A 23,033-nucleotide genomic window follows, 5' to 3' on the forward strand; every position below is an offset into this window, starting at 1 on the left:
TGACGTGACTTCTGTGATGGTACCGACAGTAAAGCACCTCAATCTTTTGTACTGGGCAGCACAGTGGTGCCGTGGCGAGCACTGTCAAAGCAGATTCTGGGTTTGCGGGTCTTCCTGTGACATTTTAAGCAGCGTGTTTTTTTCCAGTTGCTTGATTTAATTTAGTTTTTTTATCCCTTGAAGTAGTTTTTGCTGGTTCCTGTGAAACTGCCATTTTAATTTGACCTTGACCTTAAAATCCAAGTAAAGCAGTTGGTTTAGGAAAACGCTCTACTACTTATTCCTCAGTACGTTCAGTACTTTGTAGGAAAGTATTTACACTGGCCCAAAAACTAGGAGCTGTGGTCAGTCAGCTACCCAAAGCATTCTTGTCCTTGAATGTCATTTTATCAACTTAAGAACGCATGAGCAGTGAGTGTCTTTCTGTTTTTCTGTTCATAGATCGCAAACCTTTATTAATTCAAATATTTGAATAATGAAAGACAAAACCTGGACACGTCTATTCACCCTTGCGGAGTCAGTCACGCCGAGTTTGAATGCACAGACGTTAATCATTTACTCAATGCAGAGCATCTGTTTATGGTAAACCGCTAGATGCCATTTGCATTATGAGTCAGAGTGGAAAGTTTAACCTTTATCTGAGTGCTGATATTGCTGTCACATACTGGTAAACTGAGACCTGAGCACATTCTAGAAATGACCAAGTCACTCTCTGCCAAGTGTCAATGAGATGTGGATCATAAAGTCTTAAAGTCAGTCATAAAACACTACACTAATGTAAATATACTGCTAGTTACACATTTCTCTCTTTAAAGACTTTGTATCTCAACTTGTAAGTTAAGTGTACAATAGCATTTGTGTACTCTCTCCTTCACAGTAAGGATAGGGCATGTTCAAACTGAAATCATTTTGATAAGTAGTATCTAGACTTCATCCCTTATCTCTGTATGCTTTGTATCTCCATTTAGTTTATAGTATTCTGATCCCTCACAAAGCGTATGGTTGAGATTGACTGCATTTTATTTTGAAAAGCGTCCTCTCTCAGTCCGACACATGCAGCTCAATAAGGTTTTCCTTCAGTAAATCAATTACAAATTCTTTGCGTACAAAAACAGACAGGTTTTAATTAAATAATCCAATTTTAAAAAAGGCAATCAATTTCTATTTGTTCTCATTGTTTTAGTTTCTATTGCATTTGAGTGACCATATTATCCACAGCATAAAGGCATCAATCTGCATTTTGTCATTTTTTTCCCTCTCATTTCATTCGCTCATGGCATTTCAAACAATAAAGTGCTTTCAAAAACAAAACTAAACAAAAGTTCTCCTTAACCAATCTAGCATACAGTGAGACAATACCTGCAACCCTCTTCCGAGACAGTGGACATCGTCACAATCATGTGCGACATTTACACACACAAATGCTCAGTCTCACACACAAGCAGGTTTCACCTTGCAATACAGACACGCGGTAAGCTCTGTGCTTTATATTATAAATGGTACAAGTGTACAGGTTGGCTGTGGTTTTAATTCTGCTACATAATGTTTAGTATATCTTTGTCATTTCATTGTTTTTTTTATTTTGTGTTAGTGTCGTTATCCATCTTTTATGTGTGTGTGCGAACGCGATTTTCTCTAGGGCTAGTTTGTTCGTCAGTGTCCACACTGGTGATACAGCTGTCCATCGTGTTAAGAACGGATAAGAGTTGAGCTGAACCTGCACACAGGCATATCAGCATACAAACACACACACACACACAAACATGCACTGCAACAAACAAAACATACTCCGTTTTATCAAACCCTGGTTTGCCCTCTGTCACTGGACAAGTGTGAGCCATGTATTTCAGTCAAACAGAAAGTTGTGTAGAAAAATTGTGCACTCTAGGTTCTGTCTCGAAAGGTCTGTTACACACACTGAAACTACTACTAACAAAAATTAAATGTTCATGCTGGATTCTCAGTGTTGTTGACACACTAATATTTTGAGGCTGTAGCATTTTTTTTTTGTCTTACAGAGATATTGTAATAAACACCTGGAATAGTTCTTGAACTCTACTTAGTGTGCTATACAAAGTGATAACTACAATGTAGAGTTGTCCTCGCGCACTGGTTATAAGTTGTGAGTACATCCCTGTAACGTTTAGTGCTTGAGCCACAGTTGCCGTGAACAGACGACAGGGCAACGTTCCACTGTATCATGGCCGACTACCACTTGACGCCTCGTATGCGGCTATTACTTTCCTCTGTCTCTGTATTTACACTGACCACATGTACACACTTGCCCACATAGAGACAAGCGGACCACACCACAGACAGGGGGGTAATAAGGAATTGCAGGGATAACGCCACTGATTTCTACTCTGCGCACCAATCTTTCCCATCGTCTGTCCACCGATTCATCATTTACGCTCCTCGTGTTTGAATTCAAAATTACAACAGAGCAGAGTAAAACAATGATTTCTCAATACATCACAACATCACTGATAACTGAACAGGCAAATCTGCCACAAATAAAATTAAAAAGTCTATTTTTTTTCCCACTTAGTCTTCATTGTGATTCCGTGAGACCGTCAAAGTTTTTGCTTCTTTTTTTTTGTCACCTCTGACATACAATCCAGTCTGTGCTCTGTCTCTGCCATATCTTTGATCAGCAGAAAGATCACATGGCAGGAAAACATTACATCACAGGCTGTGACATCAATCTGACAGCTGACGATGTAAGACTGGCGTGGAGCCGCAGCGATGACTGACAGTTTAACTGTGTCTCCTTTTATGATCACAAAGTCCATTAGCGGTTCGGGAAGGCACATAATACTTTCAGAGTGCTCTTCAGCGATTAGTTGAGATTTATGTCCTGCTGTTTTGAGTGACAGGCACTTGAACACCTTTCTGTCCCGTTGCTATGGGCACAAGTAACAGAGAAAAGAGCATATTAGTCACATGCAACATTAAATTGCACCAAATATAACCAGATGTGAGGCAGTAGCAGAAACAAGTCCGGAAAGAGAGTGAAATGAACATTGCAGTAGGAGTGTGAAGGAGCTTACCAAGCCTGTATTTCTCTTTAGCCTCTGCTCTCTCTTTGGCATCAAAGTACCAGACTGTGATGGCATATCTGCAACACACAAGAGGAAAATATTTGAAATGTGAAGCAGAAATTCAAGATTTTCTAGTGTCAGAAACTGACTGAATAGAATACACAGAATACAAATGATGTCTCATCCTACAGGTCTTAATAAGTAGACGCTGGACTCTAGACTGTTTAAGGTAGCAGAGTCCTGGGCAGCAGAGAGTTAACTTGTACAGTTTCTGGTCTCTCCTGTGCGGCTGTGTTGTTTATTCCTGTCTCTCATGTCTGTGCCTCTCCAGCACGAGTCTTGCAATCGAACCTTCCTCCTGTCTCCCTCCCAGCAACCCCCCTTCAGGAAACACATACTTCCTGCCTCCGGGCCCCACCCCCCCCCCCCCAGCAGTTAGGAGGTGGAGTGAAGTGGTATGTGTCATGTGCGCTTGATGGATGCGAAAATTTGATGTAAATAAGAAGTGCTTGCATCAGTCCGCTTCCCTACACAGAATCTTGAATTGTTGGTTTTGTGAGAAAGCAAAGTTATTGAGTTCAGTAGGTAAAGCTCAAAAGAGAGGCACCAGTGTGTCTTTATTTAACCTGCTGGGCTCATTTTTTAAACATTTAAAACCTACTTGTGCTTTCTGGTGTTTAATTATTGAAAAACCTACTAAGAATTTATAGTAAACAGTTCAAAAGGTCAATACTGGCACTGTGCCCTGTCTCTTTCCATACAATATAAAATCATTCTACAATTTTACATGAATTTGCATGTACGTGTGTATGGCCTGGATTTCCAGTACGAGAGTTACGTACCGAGTGGCGTAGGCTGGATTCACTTCATGTGGGTTCCTGCGGTCAGACCAGAAGATGAGCAGCCTGTCAAACAGAGGTTCGATGTTGGCTACCACATTTCTGCCTTCAGGGTAGATCTGCAGTAACCCGCCTTGTTTCTACAAAACACACACAACAGTCTCTTACTTGCAACATACTGCATTTATCTGTAGCAAAATAAAGTTTTACAAGTAACTCTCTGGGGCTGCAAATGTTTCATTTTGTTTTCTTGTGTTTTATTTATATATATTTTACCAGAAATAAATACTTAATAAGTGTACCTTAACGTCCCAATTCTTGTTAAGATAGTAGATGCATGTGATGCAGCGTCCATCACTGTTAGGGTTGTCAACATGGCGGACGTAACCTGCTCCATTCCCTGGGTAACAAGCAACCATGGCCTAAAAACAGAAGGAATAGGATTAGGAATGTGTCACTGTAGACCATAGACAATGCTCAGTATTAGATTCTTTAATGTAATTTATGAAGCACACGCATTCACGAGAAGGGAAAAGAGCAGAGAAATGTGTCAGAGTTCAGCTGTTTCCAGAGACCAAACAATCTGCACATAGAGTATCCAGGTTCAAACAATGGTCTCACGCTGGTATTTCCCCTGCTTGACGTCGATGTTTTAGAGGCTGTGAAGCTGCTGGGAGAGTCTGAGGGAGGCGAGACCTGTATGAGAGCTCTTTAGTCAATACACATTCCAGACCAAGGCTAGCACAAGAGCACTGTGACTGTAGACACTCTATAGGCTTCCAGACAAACTTTGCCATCAGCTCACCACCAAATGACCTGAATACAGAGCTACGTCATTCTAAACCACAGGATCATGCTGACCTTTCAGGTCAGAGTAAACCATTTCCACACAGTTTCTGCTGAGACGACTACAGCTTATTCACTTTCTGACTAGCATGAGCCTATGCTGGCAGAGACAGATCCTAGGTGTTGATAGTTGACAGTGTGTAGAGCAATAACTTCTCTTTTATCTCTCTAGGCTGACTACAAAAGGAAGATACTGTCAAACATCTTGACTTATATTCTTATATTATGTTCTGTATGCAAAGCAAAAGTAGCAGTGCATAACTTCAGCTCAGCTGTGGGACGCTGTCATTCATGACGAACAGGTTCTGCGGTGTTGTAGTATCGACTGAACTTGCCTGACGCTATCATTAAAGCTCTAATATTACAGTGTATAAATCTCACTGTTTGTGAAATCAAAATAAAAGCGACAGTACGTTTTGTGTAGGCGGGCTTTAGTCAGTGAGCACACTGCCCTCCTTTCTCCTGGTGTTTCCCCTCCTCATTCACAGCCAAGCGAGTTCGGTTGTACTGTCAGTGACTCTGATTGGCCGCTATTGTCAGCTCTCATTACTGACCAACGCTCGCAGTCAGAGCTCATTAACCTCCGGACCTTTTGCTTCAAGCTCCAAATGACAGCCAAACCTCAGACATCAACTTGAATATATCAATGTACACAGAGAAAAATGTGCAAGAACATAATGATCTGAATGTGATTTTCATTTCATCCAACAGTCACTCAGATGATCACGCTTTGAGAAAGGACACAACATAAATGGATGTTAACCATACCATTTTATTTTTCCAAAAACTGGCTTTGCAAATATTTAATCGTGTGTTTTGGTCAGAAACAGTGACTAGATTTGTTGCAGGGTACCTTTACCACTACTTTTCACCTGATTTCATTTGATATGGCAAAGAGCCGAGACATTAAGATAACCCCCCAGTGCACCAACTCACTGACCCTGTTCTAAGAGGACAATGAACTGGAGCTGGGAGTCTGCTTTTAGCACTCTGCTGTCACTGTCAGGTTCACACACGACCCGCTGTTGTTGATAACATGATGATGATGATATTTGTAGCAGGGTCTAATCTAAAAGTTACTCAAATGTGTGGTTATTTGGAGTGTGCATGTATTAAAAAATAGCTTTTTTTTTTTTTTCAAACTGTTAAAAACTGTAATTAACATGGACTATGCCAAACCAGATAGCTGAGCCCCTAGCCTGCAGCATAAACACATCTCTCTCACACACACACACACACACACACACACACACACACACACACACAATGTCTACCTCAAATCTTACACAAGACAGGCATATAATTTAGGAGGAGGCTTATGCTATTTATGATAAACCAACCCTACGCCTTTTAAACATCTTCACACATTACTAGAATAGCCACACTGTTTCAATTGCTTACGCGCACACGCACACACACACAAAATACTCAGTCACACAGCATGACACAGCACATTGTGATCATATCAGATCTGTGCCCACACAAAGTTAAAGTCTAATTGGCACCAACCACCTGTCTGCCGGGCACCAGCATTAACGGCGTAATGGCAGTGCTAGGTAGATACCCAGGCTGTCAGGGTGATGATCAGGCAAGCCGAACAGGCTGTTCTGGGCAAGAACTAAAATACAGTAACTATAATGCTTGCACACACATTCTGATAAGATGGATGACGGAGGAGCAAGGGGCTAGATAAGGCTGAACAAATATAGTGTGTGTGTGTGTGTGTGTGTGTGTGTGTGTGTGTGTGTGTGTGTGAGAGAGTATACATTAAGTATGTGTTGAGGAGAAGCAGAAACTCATCTTAATGCACACAAGTCCAATGTGAATATGTACAGACTGCACCTTATGGTTACACTATTTGACTGCTGACCCCAGCTCACACTTTTATCTGTGCTGTCCTACCTGATTCATGTCACTGCCCATTACTCAGCTGAAATCACTTCAGAGTTATTGGTTCCAAAAGGCGGGATAATGATTTAGTGCAACATAAACAACAACACTGGACTGGTTTAGACTTACAGAGAACATTGATCTGCGTTTAAGGGGGAGCGTACTTACCATATGAGAGTCAATAAGGTTACAAGGTATCAGTGTCTAGTGAATGCTGAGTCACATGAAGACTGTACAGGCTTCAGAGATATCTGCTTGTGTGTGTGTGTCTCTCTACAGCCCACTGGTACAGATACATGAGGAAAACAGATAAAGTACAAGTTGCTGCGCTGTTTACTGTTTTTGGCATATGGTCATATGTAAGAGGAATTTCTATCTGAAGCTTACATCGAAGATAAATAGTGAAATACAAACACAATAAAATATTCAACTATCATACACTATTGATATTCTAAAGGGTATTTTTATGTGAACGGAAAATAAAAAATGTCGGAAAATATACGCAGCCGTTCTGAGTCAATCCTGCTATGCACTCAATGACCTTCACTATGAGTCACCACTGAATATTAGGGTGGAGCTACGCTGCGTGTATGCCTGCATGCGGGTGAGTTTCTGTGGGTGTGAGCATGTCCATGAGAGCAATCAACTTGCATTTTAGTAACGTTTTGTTTCATATCCAGTCATAGATAGATTTTGGAAATTCGGCACAAGCTTCTGAGATTTTTTAATAAAAAAGGAGGCATTGGGGTGTTCATTAATGTTTTACACGATGCAGGCACTCTAACACACACCAACACAACACAATGGAAATAAAACATGACATCTAAAAGACAAGAGGTAGCAAGGAGATTATGATGATGATTATTTTTTTCACTAGTCTATAAAATGTCAAAGATTTACAATAAAAATGTCAAGGGATTCCAAATTGCTTGTTTGACCCAACCAACAATTACATTAAAGTGAGGTAAAACAGAGAAAAGCAACAAATCCTCACACTGGAAAAAACAGAACAGCAGCATACTTGGTATACATATGACTGACATGATCTATCGATAATGAAAAGGCTAATGCTCTAATGCATTTACACTAGAAATTAAAATGAAATACACCAGACTACTCAGTTCAGATTAATTGTAATGTCTGAAGACAATGGCACGCACAACAAAAAACAGAGGCATTATTCACAGGCTCAAACGCAAACAAAGCTAGCTAGGAGCTCTGTAGCTGCACTGTGTGCATTAGTGTACGGCTCCTGCCTGCATGGTGGCACTGCCGAGCTCTCAGAGGGGCATCTGAGGACATGCTGCTGCAGCAGACATTCTCCTTATGCCTAAGCTTCTGCTGCATCGCCATTCTCACTCTCGCTCAACACCGTCCTCCCACTTCATGCTCCACACCCCCCACTCCCTACCACTCTCACTCTCGGTCTATCCACTCCCTCTTCGTGTATCGCTGAATTGTGTCGCTCTTCGCTTTAATACAAGACTCTCCCAACGTCACCTTGAGCCTTAATAACTGAACTACTATTCAATTTGTTAACACACAGCACAGCCCTATTGTATGTCTCACAGGCAGCGAAACCTGGCTCCTGCTGACGAACAGGAGTCAGGGTACAGAAACATTACCCACTGCTGGTGATGCATTATTTTGGGCATCGCCGGCCCCTCTCTTTCTCTCTCCATCTCTTTCATACACAATGCGCCGCTCTTCTCTGTATGGGCCTGTTACCAAGGTAACGGCTGGGAAACATTTTGTCCAAGTAGTGAACAAGGGGGTTGATAAGATGTAAGAGAAAGGGAGTGGAGTGAAGGAGAGGAGAAAGAAAAAAGGGGAGCAGAATGAAAAATTAATGGATTGAAAGAAAATAAGGTTTGAGGGACAAGTCGACTGGACAAAGAGAAGAAGGGGCGGAAACGATGCAACGACGCAAACCCTCTGTCTAGTTACAACTCCTCCCTGGGTATCCCGTTTTCATTTTGCTTTCTCTTTCTTGTGGACACTCCATCACTGTATCTATCACTATGCTGTCTCCTCCACAGGAACATCCAGTCAGGACATTTTGTACTGCACTGAACTGTTTTTTTTTTCCTAATTTGTACCAAGGACAAATCAAACAAGGGAACAGTTGGAGCTTTGCAACCAAACACCTGGGAATAACTCAGTCATCACCCTGCCAGATAACCAAATGTGAACAATTTAGTTGGTAACAGAGACAGTTAATACAACAGTACTCTTCTTTTTCTTTGTTCTTCCTTGGGTTGTTACCTGTCCTCATACAGAAGCAGAAGCCTGATTCAACACATTTTTATTGTCAATGCTCTTTTTAATAAGAAAGCTGCAATCAAATGACATTTTAGTCCTTGTGAGATTTTTTCCCCCCGATATATCATCTTTTTAACAAAACAGACATGTAATACGAGGTGGTAGCTTTGGTGTGTCACTGATTTCCTTAATTATGTTCATTTCAATTCAGAAAAGAAGCTGCAGCACAACAGGGTCAAGAGAGGAATTTGAGATATTTAACAATTTAAATATTAGGCAGAGATTGGCTCAACCATTATATCATGGTCTCTTCACTTTTTGGCTTTTGCTCTCATTTTATCAAAGCACAGGCTAGGTGCTATGGGTGGACTTCTGATGAGAGGTGGTTTTAGCTGAATTCTTACTAGTGTATGTTGACTTAGTCGTTAATATGACAGATTACCACACTGCAAAAAAAAAAAAAAAAGGCACACATATTTCTGAATTATTTACTCCATTGTTTCTTTTATAGCTAATTTCCCTAATTATTGCATCTGCTTTTCAGATCAGATACTGTATTCATCAAGATGTTTCCTGCATATAATTAGCCACTTGGGACAGAGTTTAACCTGTGCAAAACCACTGAACTGACGTTTTCTAAGACTGATGCGTCACTCACACAACTTCATTAACATTTATCAAGACCTGGATAACAATATCCCTGCCAGTGCATAGTCTGGACTTGTTATATAGTAAATCCTGACTAAACAAGGGGGCTGCTGAAATATTGAGCACATGTTGGGTAATAGTCTAGACTGGCATGTAATAGTTAACTCACAGCTGATAGGGAAGCAGGCCACGGTACTAGATGGAGAAAAATACTATTCCAGCTACAGATTACAGAGTAGCTAACACAGAGAAAGATAGAAAGTCTGACTGAGTTATTTTATCTGAGAGTTTGTTGTTACAGGGGAGGATAATGTGGAAAATGTACAAATAGAGGATGGAGAATAAACCAGACTTCAGTCAGAATGGTTCACTGACATGTCCTGTCTGAGATAACACAGGAATGTGTCACAGCTGGGAGTGAGTGGTGGTGCTGGTCCTGGACTCAAAATACAGCGGGCTCTGCCATTTGCAGAATATGATGAAAAAAGATTCAAACAGTTACAGTGTATTTAGTCCTTCACTGTAAGACTGTCTTACATGAAGTACTTTAACAAATATGTGTAGACGTGGAAACATGTCAAATGGAAAAGATAAACTGAGGCATGTGGTGTAGTCATGGTAAAAAAAGAAACTGCTCACGTGGCATAAGCTATGAGACAAAGGAAGGAAAACAACAAACAAAACAAACATGTTTGTATGGGTGAAAGTAGAGATATAGCAATTTGCCTTCAAAGGCAGAGATATTGTGATGACGGAGCAGATACAGACGCAGAGCTTTTTCTTTTTTCTCCTGCTACCAGTGTTTTGAAGGCAGAGACGGAGGCAAACTTAGGTAGGTCTAAACTCAGGCGCAGGGCCAGGTTAGGGGAAGACTTAGCCCGCATGCTGCCTTATCAAGGTCACGTGCCAGAAACACAGCAGTGCACCTCCTGATATCCTACCTGAAGCTCTCTCAGTGAGGTGTGTTTCTGTGTGTGTGTGTGAGAGAGAGAGACATGCCTGCATTAAAGAAGCAAAGATGGAGAAGAGCAGACATGCCACAAGCAACTGCTGGCTCAAAATTTACTGATGTCACTGGCTTTTTGGTAACTTGTCTCTTGTATTCAGCTTAAAAACATAAATCTGCCTGACTCCCTCTCACCCCTGAGCCCAGCTGTCCCCTCCTCTCACCTTAGTGCGTCCATTGATGACACAGTCGCCCAGCTGGCCGTTAGCAGCGCTGTACATAACAGTTTCATCAATGTGAGCCATCAGTGCCCCGATGCTCTCACAGCCGGGCTCTCGTCCCTCCACCCAGGCGATTTGGTCGCCCCGGATGCTTCGCGATGGAATGTTCTTCTGGCTCACCAGCTGCCCGCCCCGAAATTTTCCACTGTGGTTGAGGACGTTCACCTCCTCCAGGACCCTGTCGCCCATTTGAGGGCCTAGAAAGTTGTCCTTCACACAGATGCCGTAGTACTTCATACAGGGTATGATGTACTGCTGGGCTATGCGCTCTGCTGACCAGCCCAGTGCCGCGGGGATACTGTTAGCCTCCACAGGGGAGGTCTGGCTGGGTGTAGCTGGTGTGCCTGAAGAAGCCACCTTACGCCCTTTGTGCTGGTTAGTATGTGGGGCAGGAGGGGTCATAGGAGACTGGGGAGTGACACAGTGGACATGATTCATAGTCATCTGGCTGCTGTGGGAGCTGTTGCTGCAGTTGACAGTGTTGGCCGTGAGCGGGGCGACCGCTCGGGCCACTCTGGAGGCCTCTGGAGACTTGTGAGCAACACTTCCATCAGCCAGTTTTCTCCGTTTGAAGTCCGAGTCTCCTGAGGGGAAAGCAGGGTCCGCAGCAGCACCTAAGTCTGGTGACCCTGTTACGAGACCATTGAGAGTTTCTGACCCCAAGTCCCGGTTCTCCCCACCTCTCCGTTTCTGTTGCTGCACTTGTCTGGTTTTCAAATCACCATTGATCCTCCTCATCGTTAAAGGGCACTTCTCGTGGGCTGTCCGCTCCCCATTTTCCACCAGACAGGCTCTGCTGGTGAGGGAGTACATAGGGCTGCCATTTACCCCGGCCACCCCCTTTATTTGTGCCGGGTAACCGTTTGGTGTTTGAGCCAAAGCGCCTGCGTGGCTCCCCTCCACGGTGGCGCACGGAGTCACCACCCCGCCGCCGTAGACCGGCACGCCCGTTTTGGCCTGCTTGGTCGGGGCCGAGATCCCAGAGTCGGTCTGAGAGGCCAGACCCGCCAGCAGCTCCGCGGCCGTGGGACTCCCGACGGGCGCCGAGCAGAAGCCGTTCAGCCCCATGTCCGCTCGGTACGTGTGGTGGACGTCCGCCGCTCCGCAGACGACCTGCTGGCTGCTCGGTCTCTTCTCCGGCGAAGCTGCGAGCGCGACGGATCCGCTTGGGTTTAACAGGTCCGCGTGTCCCAAGCTCTCCATTTCATGTCGTCTGCTGGATGCGCACGTAGCTCACGTCCTCGCTTCATTTTCCAGCTGAGCCGCTGCTTTCTGTGATAGAGAGGAGCTCCGACACAGCCGCACAGGAAGTTTCATGTCCAGGTCCCGGGTTTGCTCTCATGTCGCCCACTAGTCGTGCTGAACCCCCTGAAGCTGCGTGTCCCTCTGGGTCCGTCCTATGAACATGTCGGGGCTGGGGAAGACATCTGTGGAGAAAATGATACACTTCAGGCCTATTAATAGGAGGCTACAGGCCACTTGTCACAGTGTGGCCTACCTGCGGTGTTTCTGGTCGAACTAACTCCTCTCTACTTTTAACTCGACCTCCTGGAGACACGTTAAATTATTAATTAATCCATTTATTGCTGACTGTCATCACACCAGATGTTGGTGACATCATTTACCGCTGCCGACTTTCAAAAGAATGACAATGCTAAACAATGAAGGCACCCTAAAACTCACTTTAACCCACTTATTACAGGAAACTAAACCAAAATGAGAACTTGGGACACGTTTGTGTGTCAAGTATCGTTTTCTACAGTTGTATTTGAGCCCGGGCTGAACTGAAACACCTCTTTAAATATTGGAAATATCTCTATCAGCTATTGATTACCAACTTAGCAGCCGTCTCCTCGGGACCTTCCTTGACCACTTACACATGAACAATTACAAGCTGTATCACTGCATTAATTCAGTTTAGTCAAACCGGCTGAATTCGCAGCTTTTAATGGTAAAAAAAAGCGACAGAAACGTGTCCATCTGCGGCTCCAGGTCTTCTTACCTTCAGCAGCCTTCAGCAATGCAAATCCTCAGCGAGCGTACGTGACAGGCGGAGTGTACGCCTGTTATTTCCGGGATCGTCTTGCCCGTGTGCTCGCACCGTCCAGTTTCTGTGTCGGTTCTACGGCGGCCGGCGCATTAAACCCCACACAGGGACGGGGGGAGACGCTCGGAGCCCCCCTCCAACACCAAAACCAGTGTTGTCCGTTTGGTCGCTGCGCGGCCCCTGTTAGTCTCTGTCTCCCCGCTTCTTCTCCTCCACCTCCTCCTCCTCCACCCACAGCTCTCTCTCTCTCTCTCTCTCTCTCTCCTCCACCCCCCAGTCTTTCAGATGCAAACAGGCCATGTGACTACAACCTTCCACTGCAGAAACCTCCCGTGAAATAACTCAACTAAAAAAAGGTCCCAGCTGTTTGTCAGTCTGCAGTAATACAGCTATTACTATTTATTTATTTATTTGATTCAGCCCCCCCCCCAGTCAAATGCAAATGTGAGTTTGAAAGCAACAAACACCAGTGAAACCAGTGCAGACAGTTTCTCCAGCACTGGAGGAAGTATTCATCCAAGTAAAAGTGACCAACTGTGTGATGCAACGCTGGTGCAAATGTGAAGTATTAAAAGTAAGAAAACATTTGGTGTTAAAGCATTTCTAGTATTTCATAAGTAGAATTTTAGTGTTGTAGTTGAAGTGGAGCCAGTAAATGAACAGTATGTTCTGTAGTTTTATTTATATTAGTGCATCCTTTTTTTTTTTTAATTATCTTGTGTTTTTTATCTTAAACAATTACCAAAGCTATCAAATGAATGTGACTGAGTATTTCCCCCCTCAGATGTAGTGGCTTAGAAGAACACATTTACACACAATGGACATAATAAAGTACCTCCACTTTGTACTTTAGCACTGTACACAATGTGACAGTGACACAGGCAAAAGCCTCTCTCACAACAATAATCAAGTATGCTGTAGTTAGTTAGTGGAATTAATTCATTAGTCAGATGCAATTAAACTGTTTTTTTTTTTTTTACTTAACATGTTGAATGGTAGCAGGTGGGAATATCATAATTAGTTATAAAATGAGCATCCACCAGAAACTCAGTCTTTGTGAAATCAGTTCAAGAAGAATATTTCTCAACATAAGACTGCAAAGATTTTAGGTCTTTCACCATCCACAGTACAGTACTGTAAAATGATTAAGGGACTCTGGAGAAATCTCAGTGCATATATGTCAGGGGCACTATTTAACATGTGTGACCTTTGATCTCTCAGGCGATGTTGCACAAAAAGCTGTCACGCTAACATGACGAATATAGCCAAATGGAGTGGACTATTTGGAAAACTGTTGTCACCTAATGCCACTGCATCCATAAATGTACTCGAAACTCCAGGATTGCTGTTGAGAGCTCTCTGGGCCTGAGCTTGTGTCAGACAAACTAAAAAATAGCGGAAACTTGTCCCACCACATGCCTGACTTGCAAGTGTGCCAAAGTACAGTACACGGTGGAGTATAGGGGGATGTTAGATATATATATATACTACCATCAAGGCAAGATGTTAGTGGATATTTCTGGACAATGCCAGGCCTCATTCTACATGTGTTACAAGAGGGTAGGCAGAGTGCATGTGCTTAACCGGCCTGCCTGCAGTGCAGATGTGTCTCCTAATGAAAGTAATTGGCTCATCATGAGGAGGAGAGTCAGACAGTGGCGTCCACAAAATGTTGAGCAGCTAAAAGTCTTGTGTCCAAATATTCTACCTGCAAAACTGCAACATTTAGTATCCTCAGTTTCCAAATGATTAAAAATAGGAAAGGTGATTTAACATGACCCTGTCTCTGAGTGTGTTGCCGACATCAAACTCTACATTCGGTTATAATTACAGAACACAATTAAGTTGGTCACTGAAATGAGAGAAAAAATCCAATTAAGACATCCCAGATTTTATTTATTTATTTATTTATTTTTGTATTTTAGAGGAATTACACTTTGTTTCTAGAAACTGGGTTTCATCTATTAAAATACAGCAACAGTGAAACAAAAATCCAAATCTGTATGACTGACTAACCTCTATCATCTACAATTAATTTTCCATGTTGCCCTGTGACATGGTATGGTGGTGGTAATATATTTATTACAGGAGAGTGGCAGACAGCTGTTGTATAGTGTGGAGCCATTTGTATAAGTAATGGGAGTGAGTGTCTGTTTGATGTGTCTGTTTCTGAGCCCATGATACCAGACCCACCATACCCTGAGCACTAAACCTTTGCTTACATTTGCCACATTACTAGTCACCTACAATACATGTTTGTGTAACAGGAAGCGAGGTAATGTGCTGTTGTAAGGCCAGGACAGGGGTTAGGGTGCTTGGATTAATGGCTCACCCTGAGGGATTAGGGACAGAGTGTATTGACATAACTCTGGAACGCTGCATTCATCCGTTGCTTCCTCTGTGTCCGAGTCTCATTTAGATGAACCTGGCGAGCAGCCACGTGCTCACTCATCAGCATGTGTGGGATCAAAGTATGATGTCGACTGTATGTAAATGCATAAACAAACACATACAATGGAGATTGAGTAGTCGCTATCTTTGATGCGAGAGCATAAAACACATTTGAAACATAGCATTTACAGTTTAATTTCTGTTAATATTCTACCACTGCTTTGGTCTTTTTATTGGTAATGAGCCAATCGAGTTTTATTGTGGCTGACATGGAATTTTTATGCACACGATATGGAAAATAAGATGTAATGAGGAAGTTTAATGTGACTTTTTCCCACTGGAACACAGTTCACCAGAATTTCTTCACTTTTGCAAGAAAAAACACAATCCCTCAAAGTTTTGGCCCGGGCCAAGAAACAAGATAGTCAGATATTACAACAAGAATGATACTATTGTTTCTGCAGCAGGGCAGATGAAGGATGATTCATCGTTTGGCTTTGATTGTGGGGAAGAGCATCTATACCAAGTTCCCACATTGCCCAAGGTGTTGTTTTAACAGTCCACAAAATACTGAATCCACGCCAAATGATTTAACTTTGACCTGATAACGTTGGTGGGAATATAGCACATGAATACAAGTGCATACATGTGCAAACTATTAGCCTTCAATAATGTCACTGAAAAACAGATTCAAGAGAATGTGAGAAACTGCGTCAACGCCTCAAAATGAAACAGGGCTCCCATGTACCAGGAGATCAAACGGAAAAAACAAACACACACATTCACACACCTGTATCCTGTAGCGTTTGTACATTATGATGTTTCCCGTCAAAATAAAAGTGCGCAGTGGCGCGACAGCATACAGTACACCTGTGTATCTGTAAAAAGATGTGGGATTTGTTTTTTGCCTTTGTCTTCTTGGGGACTTGTTCACTTCACTGCAGCTCACCGACTTGTTACTCAGTCATTGCTCTCTGTTTATGAATGTCAATAAATTATTTGTCTGCTGACCAGCTGACACTTATATCTTACACTTGTTTGTCCCAGGGACTGAAAAACAGTGGACTCTTTGCCAAGGTCAGTGCTCCTAACGCAGCTGGCTGAAATCCCCCAGACTGTGTAACACAGACGAGTGCAGCTCTGCACGTATACTTCTCTCTGTCCCTCTATCTCTCTCTCTCTCTCTCTCTCTCTCTTTCTCTCCCTCTCTTTCTCTCTTTTTTCCTCTTTACTGTTGACACTAGAGAAATCAAGCAGAGTATGATTTAAGCACCAAAGGGTTAACAGATAGCCGAGGCCTAGAAGTAGCCATGCTTGTTTTTGGTTTTTACTGGTCAATACGGCTTAGAAACACAATTCAATATGTATATATTTTTTTCACCATATGAATATCGTATGTGTGTGTTTTACTGTTATCCTCTTTGTCTATAAAGTCTCAGTAGTCTGGTCATTTTCTATATGTAGAATATTACAAATGTACGTAAATGTATGCTGTTGTGTACATTTCACTTACGCTTGCCTGCAGAGTGGAGAACGAAAGCTCCCAGCGCGGCTGGATGCCTGGCAACATGAATGATAAAGGTCATGCCAGTTAGATGATTAATTTAAAAATAGACAGCGGGACCTGAGTGTCATGGGGCAATTTGTTATTTATTTATTAATTAGAGAAGAAGTGGAGAGAAATAGGTGTGGCAGGTGAGGATAGAGAGTTAAGTCCCAAATCTAAATAAACACTATATTTCTAGGCTGATGTCTGGTGTGAACGGCTCTCTTTAGGTCATTCCACAGCATTTCTACTGGACGGAGGTCTGGGCTCTGACTGGGTCACTCCAAAAGATGGATTTTATGTCTCCAACTTCATTCTGTAGTAGATTTACACAAATGTTTAGGGCTCCCTCAGAACTGCAGCTTGCAGAAAGCCTAATTATCCTAAAGGTTGTCTTGATAAACTTGAGAACTGAAGTTCCCATTCATGATGGCAAGATAAAGCAAATGAGCAAATGAGTTGGTATGTGGTTCTCTTTTCATGTTTTGCCTATTGGAATGGTCCAGATCTCAGGAGAGCCGTTCACACAAGCCGCCCTAAGCATGTGGCTGAGCTGAAGACACTGTGTGAGGACAGAGAGATTTGGTTAAGAAGGAGTTGTGAGACAGATCTTGAAAAATGTAGACAATGCAGAGTGCGTAAAAGAAGAGACAAGATGGAGTAAACCAGCAATTGTGCAGCTTAAGAGGAGAAGATAACTGAAGACACAGATTTACAAAACATAAGAAGGAAAAATCTGTATTAACAAAATGAGTTGGGAATTGTAATTGTAAAATAGCTCTGAATGATGTGATGTCTGTTTTATAAACAAACAAAAAAATTTAATTACAGAAACAAAATAGGTGAAACATCGTTAATTTTCATGATCAGCACTTGTACAATGAATCTCAGCAAAGGGAGAACAGAAGGAGGAAGAGGGTTTGTTGACTAAAGCGGAAGAAGTGAGAGAGAAAAGAAAGTGAGTGATAGTGGAGAGGACAGAGTGTCTCAGGGGTTAGTGAAGTGGTAAGGCCGGGGAATTTGAGGATCAACTGCACTGCTAGCCTTCCTTAAAATAGCACGGAGAGCTATGGAGAAATATACAGCGTGGAGTTCAAATCATCATCTAAACTGTTTTTTAGAGCTTCCTACAGAGGTGACCCTAAAGGCCGCCAGCTTTCATGGTGATCTTCACAATGCTGTGTCGGCCCGAAACCAGTTTTCTTTGTAATGATTTTTACTTTAACAACCGTTGGATGGATTTCACTCCCATGGAGGCATGAAACCACGAAAACAAAAGAAACAATTAACAAGACATATTAAAAAGAGGCCACGCATTCAGAAATCAAGTGCTTGCTTGAAGTTATTCCAACCACATGTGGTTCAACCAGTTATAAAACCACTGTGTCAGCTACCTTTTACACCATCACTCATAGTGTATATTTAATGGGTGTGTTTTCAATAAAGACATGAAGAATCATGATTCATGATCATGAGTTTTATCTGCTTACAAATATTGTGGTTTTGTTTTCTATTTCAGATCACATTTCAGGAGTTACATGGAAATTGCACTTATTTTTTCTTGCCATTGTGTTAGAATATAAAGGGCCCTGCATATATTTTGATTACATCACTCTCATATGACCCTTCTTAACTATGTGTAAGCTTGCGCACGTGTGTGTATTTCTGTGTGTGTCCCCAAACATCATTCTCCCATTGTGTTGGGGACAGTAGCGTGAGATCAACCAGGGGTCAGCGGCACATCACATCAAAGATTTGGCCGTCCGTAAAAGACCCCACTGTCAACACATTCGCACACACTCGCACAAATACACACCACCACCTGAGACCTCTGTGCAGCTCTCTGTGCTCCTCACACCAAACAATCAGGTATGGCGGGCGTAGTCGTTCATGGTCCCAGCAGGCCAAGAAAGACAAAACACCCTCAGGAAGAGGCTGTCCACTCATCCCCACTGAGGACACGTGGGAGGACAGATCTCCCTCTAACACACACACACACACACACACACACACACACACATGCACACACAAGTTTTCTCCAGTTCACTGGGTGGAGGAAAACAATTTACACATTTCCTAAAACTCAGGCTGATGTATGTGGTATCACTCAATACTCTGTTAACTACAGTTTACTATAAAGGACAGTGGATTTGATCAGCACTGGTTTCGAAGATGGATCCACGCTGACAGAGTTCAAAGCATTATAAAAGTCAACAGTAAATAGGTTTAATGCAAGTGCAGAAGGCAGGAGTCACGGGCAAACGTAGGCTACATACTTAAATTGTCATAATTAACAGAAAAGACATGAAATGCAAATAGCAGCAACAGTTGCTCAATCATCTTTATAACAACAGGTACATGATGACTTTCCTATTTATACTAATCTGGACTCTGCTCACTCCGAAACCTTGTCTTCTTGCGCCATCGTGTGGTTGTAAAGGTGCAATTGCATGTTGTACTTCACTCGCTTTAAAGATAAATATCAACATATACAAGTGTAATAGGTTTTACAGCATAACAGAGAATTGTTTTAAATGATCAGCTGTGGTTTAAAAATCCTCTAGCGAATCTGTTTTCTAATTTAACTGTGGGAATTTGTCGCCAGCCGCACGGTGGCGCTGTGGTCATTCTCCCCCCGTTGACCGAACACTGTTTCCGGGACGTCGTTGACTAGGTGAGAGTTCACAGAGCATGCAGAGGTCGTGTTGTGCTTTCATTATTGCTCGTTTTTAGCTGCCGGGGACTAGTGATGTGATGGCTTTCCTGAGTCTGTTCATCAGGAGGCAGTTGCCGCCGGCCGTGTCCCACTTCGCCCGGCTAGTGAAGCTAGTCCGGCCTCCCGGCGCCGGAGCCCCGCTGAGGAGGCTGCATGGCTCGTCCCGGCTGCGGCAAGGAGAGAAGGGGCCGTGGGGGAAGAGCCGGGCGCCGGAGCCGCAGCAGCAGCAGCAGCAGCAGCACTACCAGCTCACAGACCTCGACAAAGCGGACGCTTTGGTAAAGTTATCTGTGTAAATAGTTTGTTTGAAGTGGAGCATTAATTACATTTAATGATCAAAACACAGCGACCTAAACTAATGGATCCTTTTCTTATCTTTGCAGATGCTCAGGAAGTCCCACGAAACGGGTAACTTTGACATTGAATCTGTAATATGTGTGTAAAAACATGCACGTCAGTACCCCATTACAGGTTTAATCTGTTTAAACATAATCTGTTTGATGAACAAATTCATTGTCTGGCCTGTCAAATGTCAGAGAACAGTGAAAGGTTCACATCAGGCGGTTTACTCTCTCATAAGGTGACAAGAGGAGGCCTTGATTATGTTACTAGATAGACACACCCTGGATAAAGTAACATGAAGATGTAAAAGTGCTTAAGAGAAATAAAATATTACTGCAGATCATGTAATGCTGATCTTCTGTAATGTACTGTGCATTAGTGTTAGTCAGAAGACTGAAGTCTGAAACGCTGATGAGTCAAACATCAGTCTGGGTGTCGTTCAGGAGAATTGAATAGAGGAAATGTAAAGCTGAGGTTTGAATGTGTGTCTATAGTGCAGTAGTATAGGACTAAATGAAATGCACGGATGTTTATGTGCATTTCATCAGACAACTCCTCTCACGCACTTAAAACATAGCATTCTGTGTTGCGTCTCCTCCGTCTGGCCGCAATTATCTCTAAGAAATGCCAACAAGAAAAGTCAACAGCACCCTCAAAAATCAGGTGTCTTTAAATACTCCCTGTCACAACGTGAGCACAGTCAGAACATGCCTAGGAAACATGTTGGCAGAGACACAGCCTCAGATCTAGGTGCACTTGCTGGATTGGCATTTTCAGAACTTATCTTGAACATATTTTTATTTACATCCAAAAACTTTATACCACGTCATAATGAAGATTTATAAGTCTACTAATCTACTGAACCATTTAAACTCAGGTTGTCACGTATATGTCCAGTAAACCATGTGGCTCTGGCCACCTGCACTCATGTATTCCTGACTTGGACTATTTTGCAGGATTCCTCTCATGGTTCAGGAACGGTCTGTTGGCGACTGGGATCGGAGTCATCGCGTTTGTCCAGAGTGAAGTGGGACGAGAAGCGGGATATGGTACGGGCTCCAAAACCCATTTTAACCCATTTTAAGGACAGTATATCTTCAAGCTGTTACTCTAAGCTCTTAGGTGGTGCAACAGCAAACAGTGGTTTGTGATTCAGCTTTAGAACCAAAGGGTGACTCTAGGTAACGTCCACGAAATAAGTAGAATTATTTTACAGTTGAATCAACTTGAACAGAGCCTTGCTTTAGATTTGAAAATGAATAATTTCACAAGGATTTCTGCATTATTAAAAGTGAAGCTGAAATCTTTGGTATCCATTAAGTCGTGTTTTTGAATGTTAACGTTTTATAAAGCAAACACCTGCACTGAATCTTTAAAGTGCAGTCGAGTTTAAAAGACATTAATGTGTGATAAGGCCAGAAAACAAAAGTTGCCAGTTTTATAAATATATTTATAAAATCAAAGCACCTCCACTGGTTTCTAACATGTATTCTAGCTCATAAATCATATGAAATATGTTTTTTAAAACTGTTTAGTAGACCAGAAAATATTCCACTTGATCCAAATAATTAAGGAAATGAGTAGATCCAGCCTGCCTCCATCCCAGATTTAATTACAGTGAGCAGATTAATTGGATGTCTCCAATAATACCATGTCAATCTGTTTTTCTCTCAGCTTTCTTTATCCTGGGAGGTGCATGTGTGTCATTTGGCGGCGCCTCGTACATTGGCAGCCTTTTTGCCCTGCGGAGGATGATGCTGCTGTCCGTGCCAGCGTTGCTGCTCCAAGGAGCCGTGGTGGGAAGCGTCGCCCTCTTCTGGCTCTGCGCAGTATCTCTCTACATCGGCCGCCTGGAGGTGGAAATCATCCACGAGGAGGAGGAGGGAGAGGATGAGGAAGAGTGCCGGGAGTGCCGCGAGAGACGCGAGCTCCGGGGTTACCGCGGCTCCCATGACAGCGAGGACAGTGACGGCAAAGGGTCAAACAAGTAGAGAGCTCTTCCAGGGATGGAACATGTGTGTTGCTTTGATTCAGGGCTTACCCTTATGTCTGTATGTATGTGTGTGTGTGTGTGTGTGTGTGTGTGTGTGTGTGTGTGTGTGTGTGTGTGTGTGTGTGTGTGTGTAAGCAGCCTACATGTTCATATGCTGTGTGAGTCTATAGATACACATCTTTTATTCTTTATTCTGTTGAGGTAAAGATCATTAAAGGGGGAAAAAGACTTTCAGACCTTTTTGTAAAACTGGTCTAAAACAACACAGGAAGTTGCTGATAGTTTCACTTCTGGTGATTAAATCAGCTTTTTGTAAGATTTCTTATCAGTTAAATTTAAAGCTGCTTCACATTATCACTGTCTGAAAAATCTTTATATTATTCTGTAATTATTTTAATTAACATCCCCGTCTTACACATTACATTTAAACAACAATTAATTGGCTGTTCGTAGCCGACTGTCTTATCAACAGGTTCGGTATAATTATCTGCAATTGACAGCTTAAAGTTTTCATAAGTCTTGAAATAAACAACCTGGTTGAGATGTGCTGTGAGATCTAGAAAGAATTCAAGTCTTTTTTTATTATTTTTATTATTACATTTAGGGAGGGCTTGGAACACTTCTTTACAGATGCTTGAGTTACCCTCTGTACATCTTTCATTTTATTTTTTAAGGACAATAGCACTTTTGCCAGTTTGTGGTTGTCGTTATAGTAACCTCAGAAAAAAAATATATTTTTACAGTTTTCTTTGCTTATATATTTTGCATGGTATTGTTAATATACATGTACAGTATCTTTATGTCTACACACCATAAACAGTTCGACCTTTTGAGTAAGTTTTACCCGAACTGCAGATCACTGCAGTTGCTGTTTTAAAGGATGTAAAGTTGATAAAGTTGGGTTTGTGTGTAGAAATGGGGTTCATTTTTTATGTGTGGGCACCACTTTCAAAGCCTGCTACTGGGCATACAGTAATAAAGTGAGAAGAAATCAGTGGTGAGACGCATGTGACAGTGTGTTAATTTATTTTATTCAATAAATAAAATTCTATTTATTTTGACTTTTATAGTATCTGTTAATTAAGTTAACCTAAATATCTAAGTTTACTCAACCTAAAACTGACCTGACCTGAAATTTTTTAACTTAATTCTTTTTTAACCTATAGAGATGATAAGTCCTCCACCATTGGATCACTAGCATTCGTTCCCCAGTTCTTCAAGTTTACTGGTAATAGTTTTGAAGTT

The 23,033-nt window shown here is 42.3% G+C and overlaps 2 protein-coding genes across 3 annotated transcripts; one reads left to right on the forward strand and one right to left on the reverse strand.

Moving 5' to 3' along the window:
* Window positions 1-1,095: 1,095 nt before the first annotated feature.
* Window positions 1,096-13,042, reverse strand: egln2 (egl-9 family hypoxia-inducible factor 2). 2 transcript variants are annotated; one of them, XM_026366699.1, is made up of 6 exons: window positions 12,756-13,042; window positions 10,697-12,180; window positions 4,183-4,302; window positions 3,884-4,020; window positions 3,051-3,118; window positions 1,096-2,903 (listed from the first exon to the last, which is right to left on the reverse strand). In XM_026366699.1, the coding sequence occupies exons 2-6, from the start codon at window positions 11,954-11,956 to the stop codon at window positions 2,851-2,853; spliced, it is 1,638 nt and encodes a 545-aa protein (XP_026222484.1). In that variant the 5' UTR covers window positions 11,957-12,180; window positions 12,756-13,042; the 3' UTR covers window positions 1,096-2,850. The 2 variants fall into 2 exon arrangements, with proteins under 2 accessions (XP_026222484.1, XP_026222487.1); XM_026366702.1 differs by lacking the exon at window positions 12,756-13,042 and adding an exon at window positions 12,588-12,748.
* Window positions 13,043-19,407: 6,365 nt separating this feature from the next.
* tmem160 (transmembrane protein 160) lies at window positions 19,408-22,789 on the forward strand. Its single transcript, XM_026366713.1, has 4 exons — window positions 19,408-19,731; window positions 19,837-19,861; window positions 20,752-20,844; window positions 21,470-22,789. The coding sequence occupies exons 1-4, from the start codon at window positions 19,492-19,494 to the stop codon at window positions 21,784-21,786; spliced, it is 675 nt and encodes a 224-aa protein (XP_026222498.1). The 5' UTR covers window positions 19,408-19,491; the 3' UTR covers window positions 21,787-22,789.
* Window positions 22,790-23,033: the final 244 nt, after the last annotated feature.

Source organism: Anabas testudineus, chromosome 13 (genome assembly GCF_900324465.2).
Source record: "Anabas testudineus chromosome 13, fAnaTes1.2, whole genome shotgun sequence".
NCBI classification, from domain to species: Eukaryota; Metazoa; Chordata; class Actinopteri; order Anabantiformes; family Anabantidae; genus Anabas; species Anabas testudineus.

Bases quoted from the DNA above. Each gene is read 5' to 3' on its own strand.
- egln2 (XM_026366699.1), bottom strand. From the start codon at position 11,956: ATGGAGAGCTTGGGACACGCGGACCTGTTAAACCCAAGCGGATCCGTC. The intron at 4,303-10,696 runs GTGAGAGGAGGG...TTCTGTTTTTAG, and splicing joins TCATCAATGGACGCACTAAG to GCCATGGTTGCTTGTTACCC. The intron at 3,119-3,883 runs GTACGTAACTCT...TGTGTGTTGCAG, and splicing joins AATCCAGCCTACGCCACTCG to ATATGCCATCACAGTCTGGT.
- tmem160 (XM_026366713.1), top strand. From the start codon at position 19,492: ATGGCTTTCCTGAGTCTGTTCATCAGGAGGCAGTTGCCGCCGGCCGTG. The intron at 19,732-19,836 runs GTAAAGTTATCT...TTATCTTTGCAG, and splicing joins TCGACAAAGCGGACGCTTTG to ATGCTCAGGAAGTCCCACGA. The intron at 20,845-21,469 runs GTACGGGCTCCA...TTTTTCTCTCAG, and splicing joins GGGACGAGAAGCGGGATATG to CTTTCTTTATCCTGGGAGGT.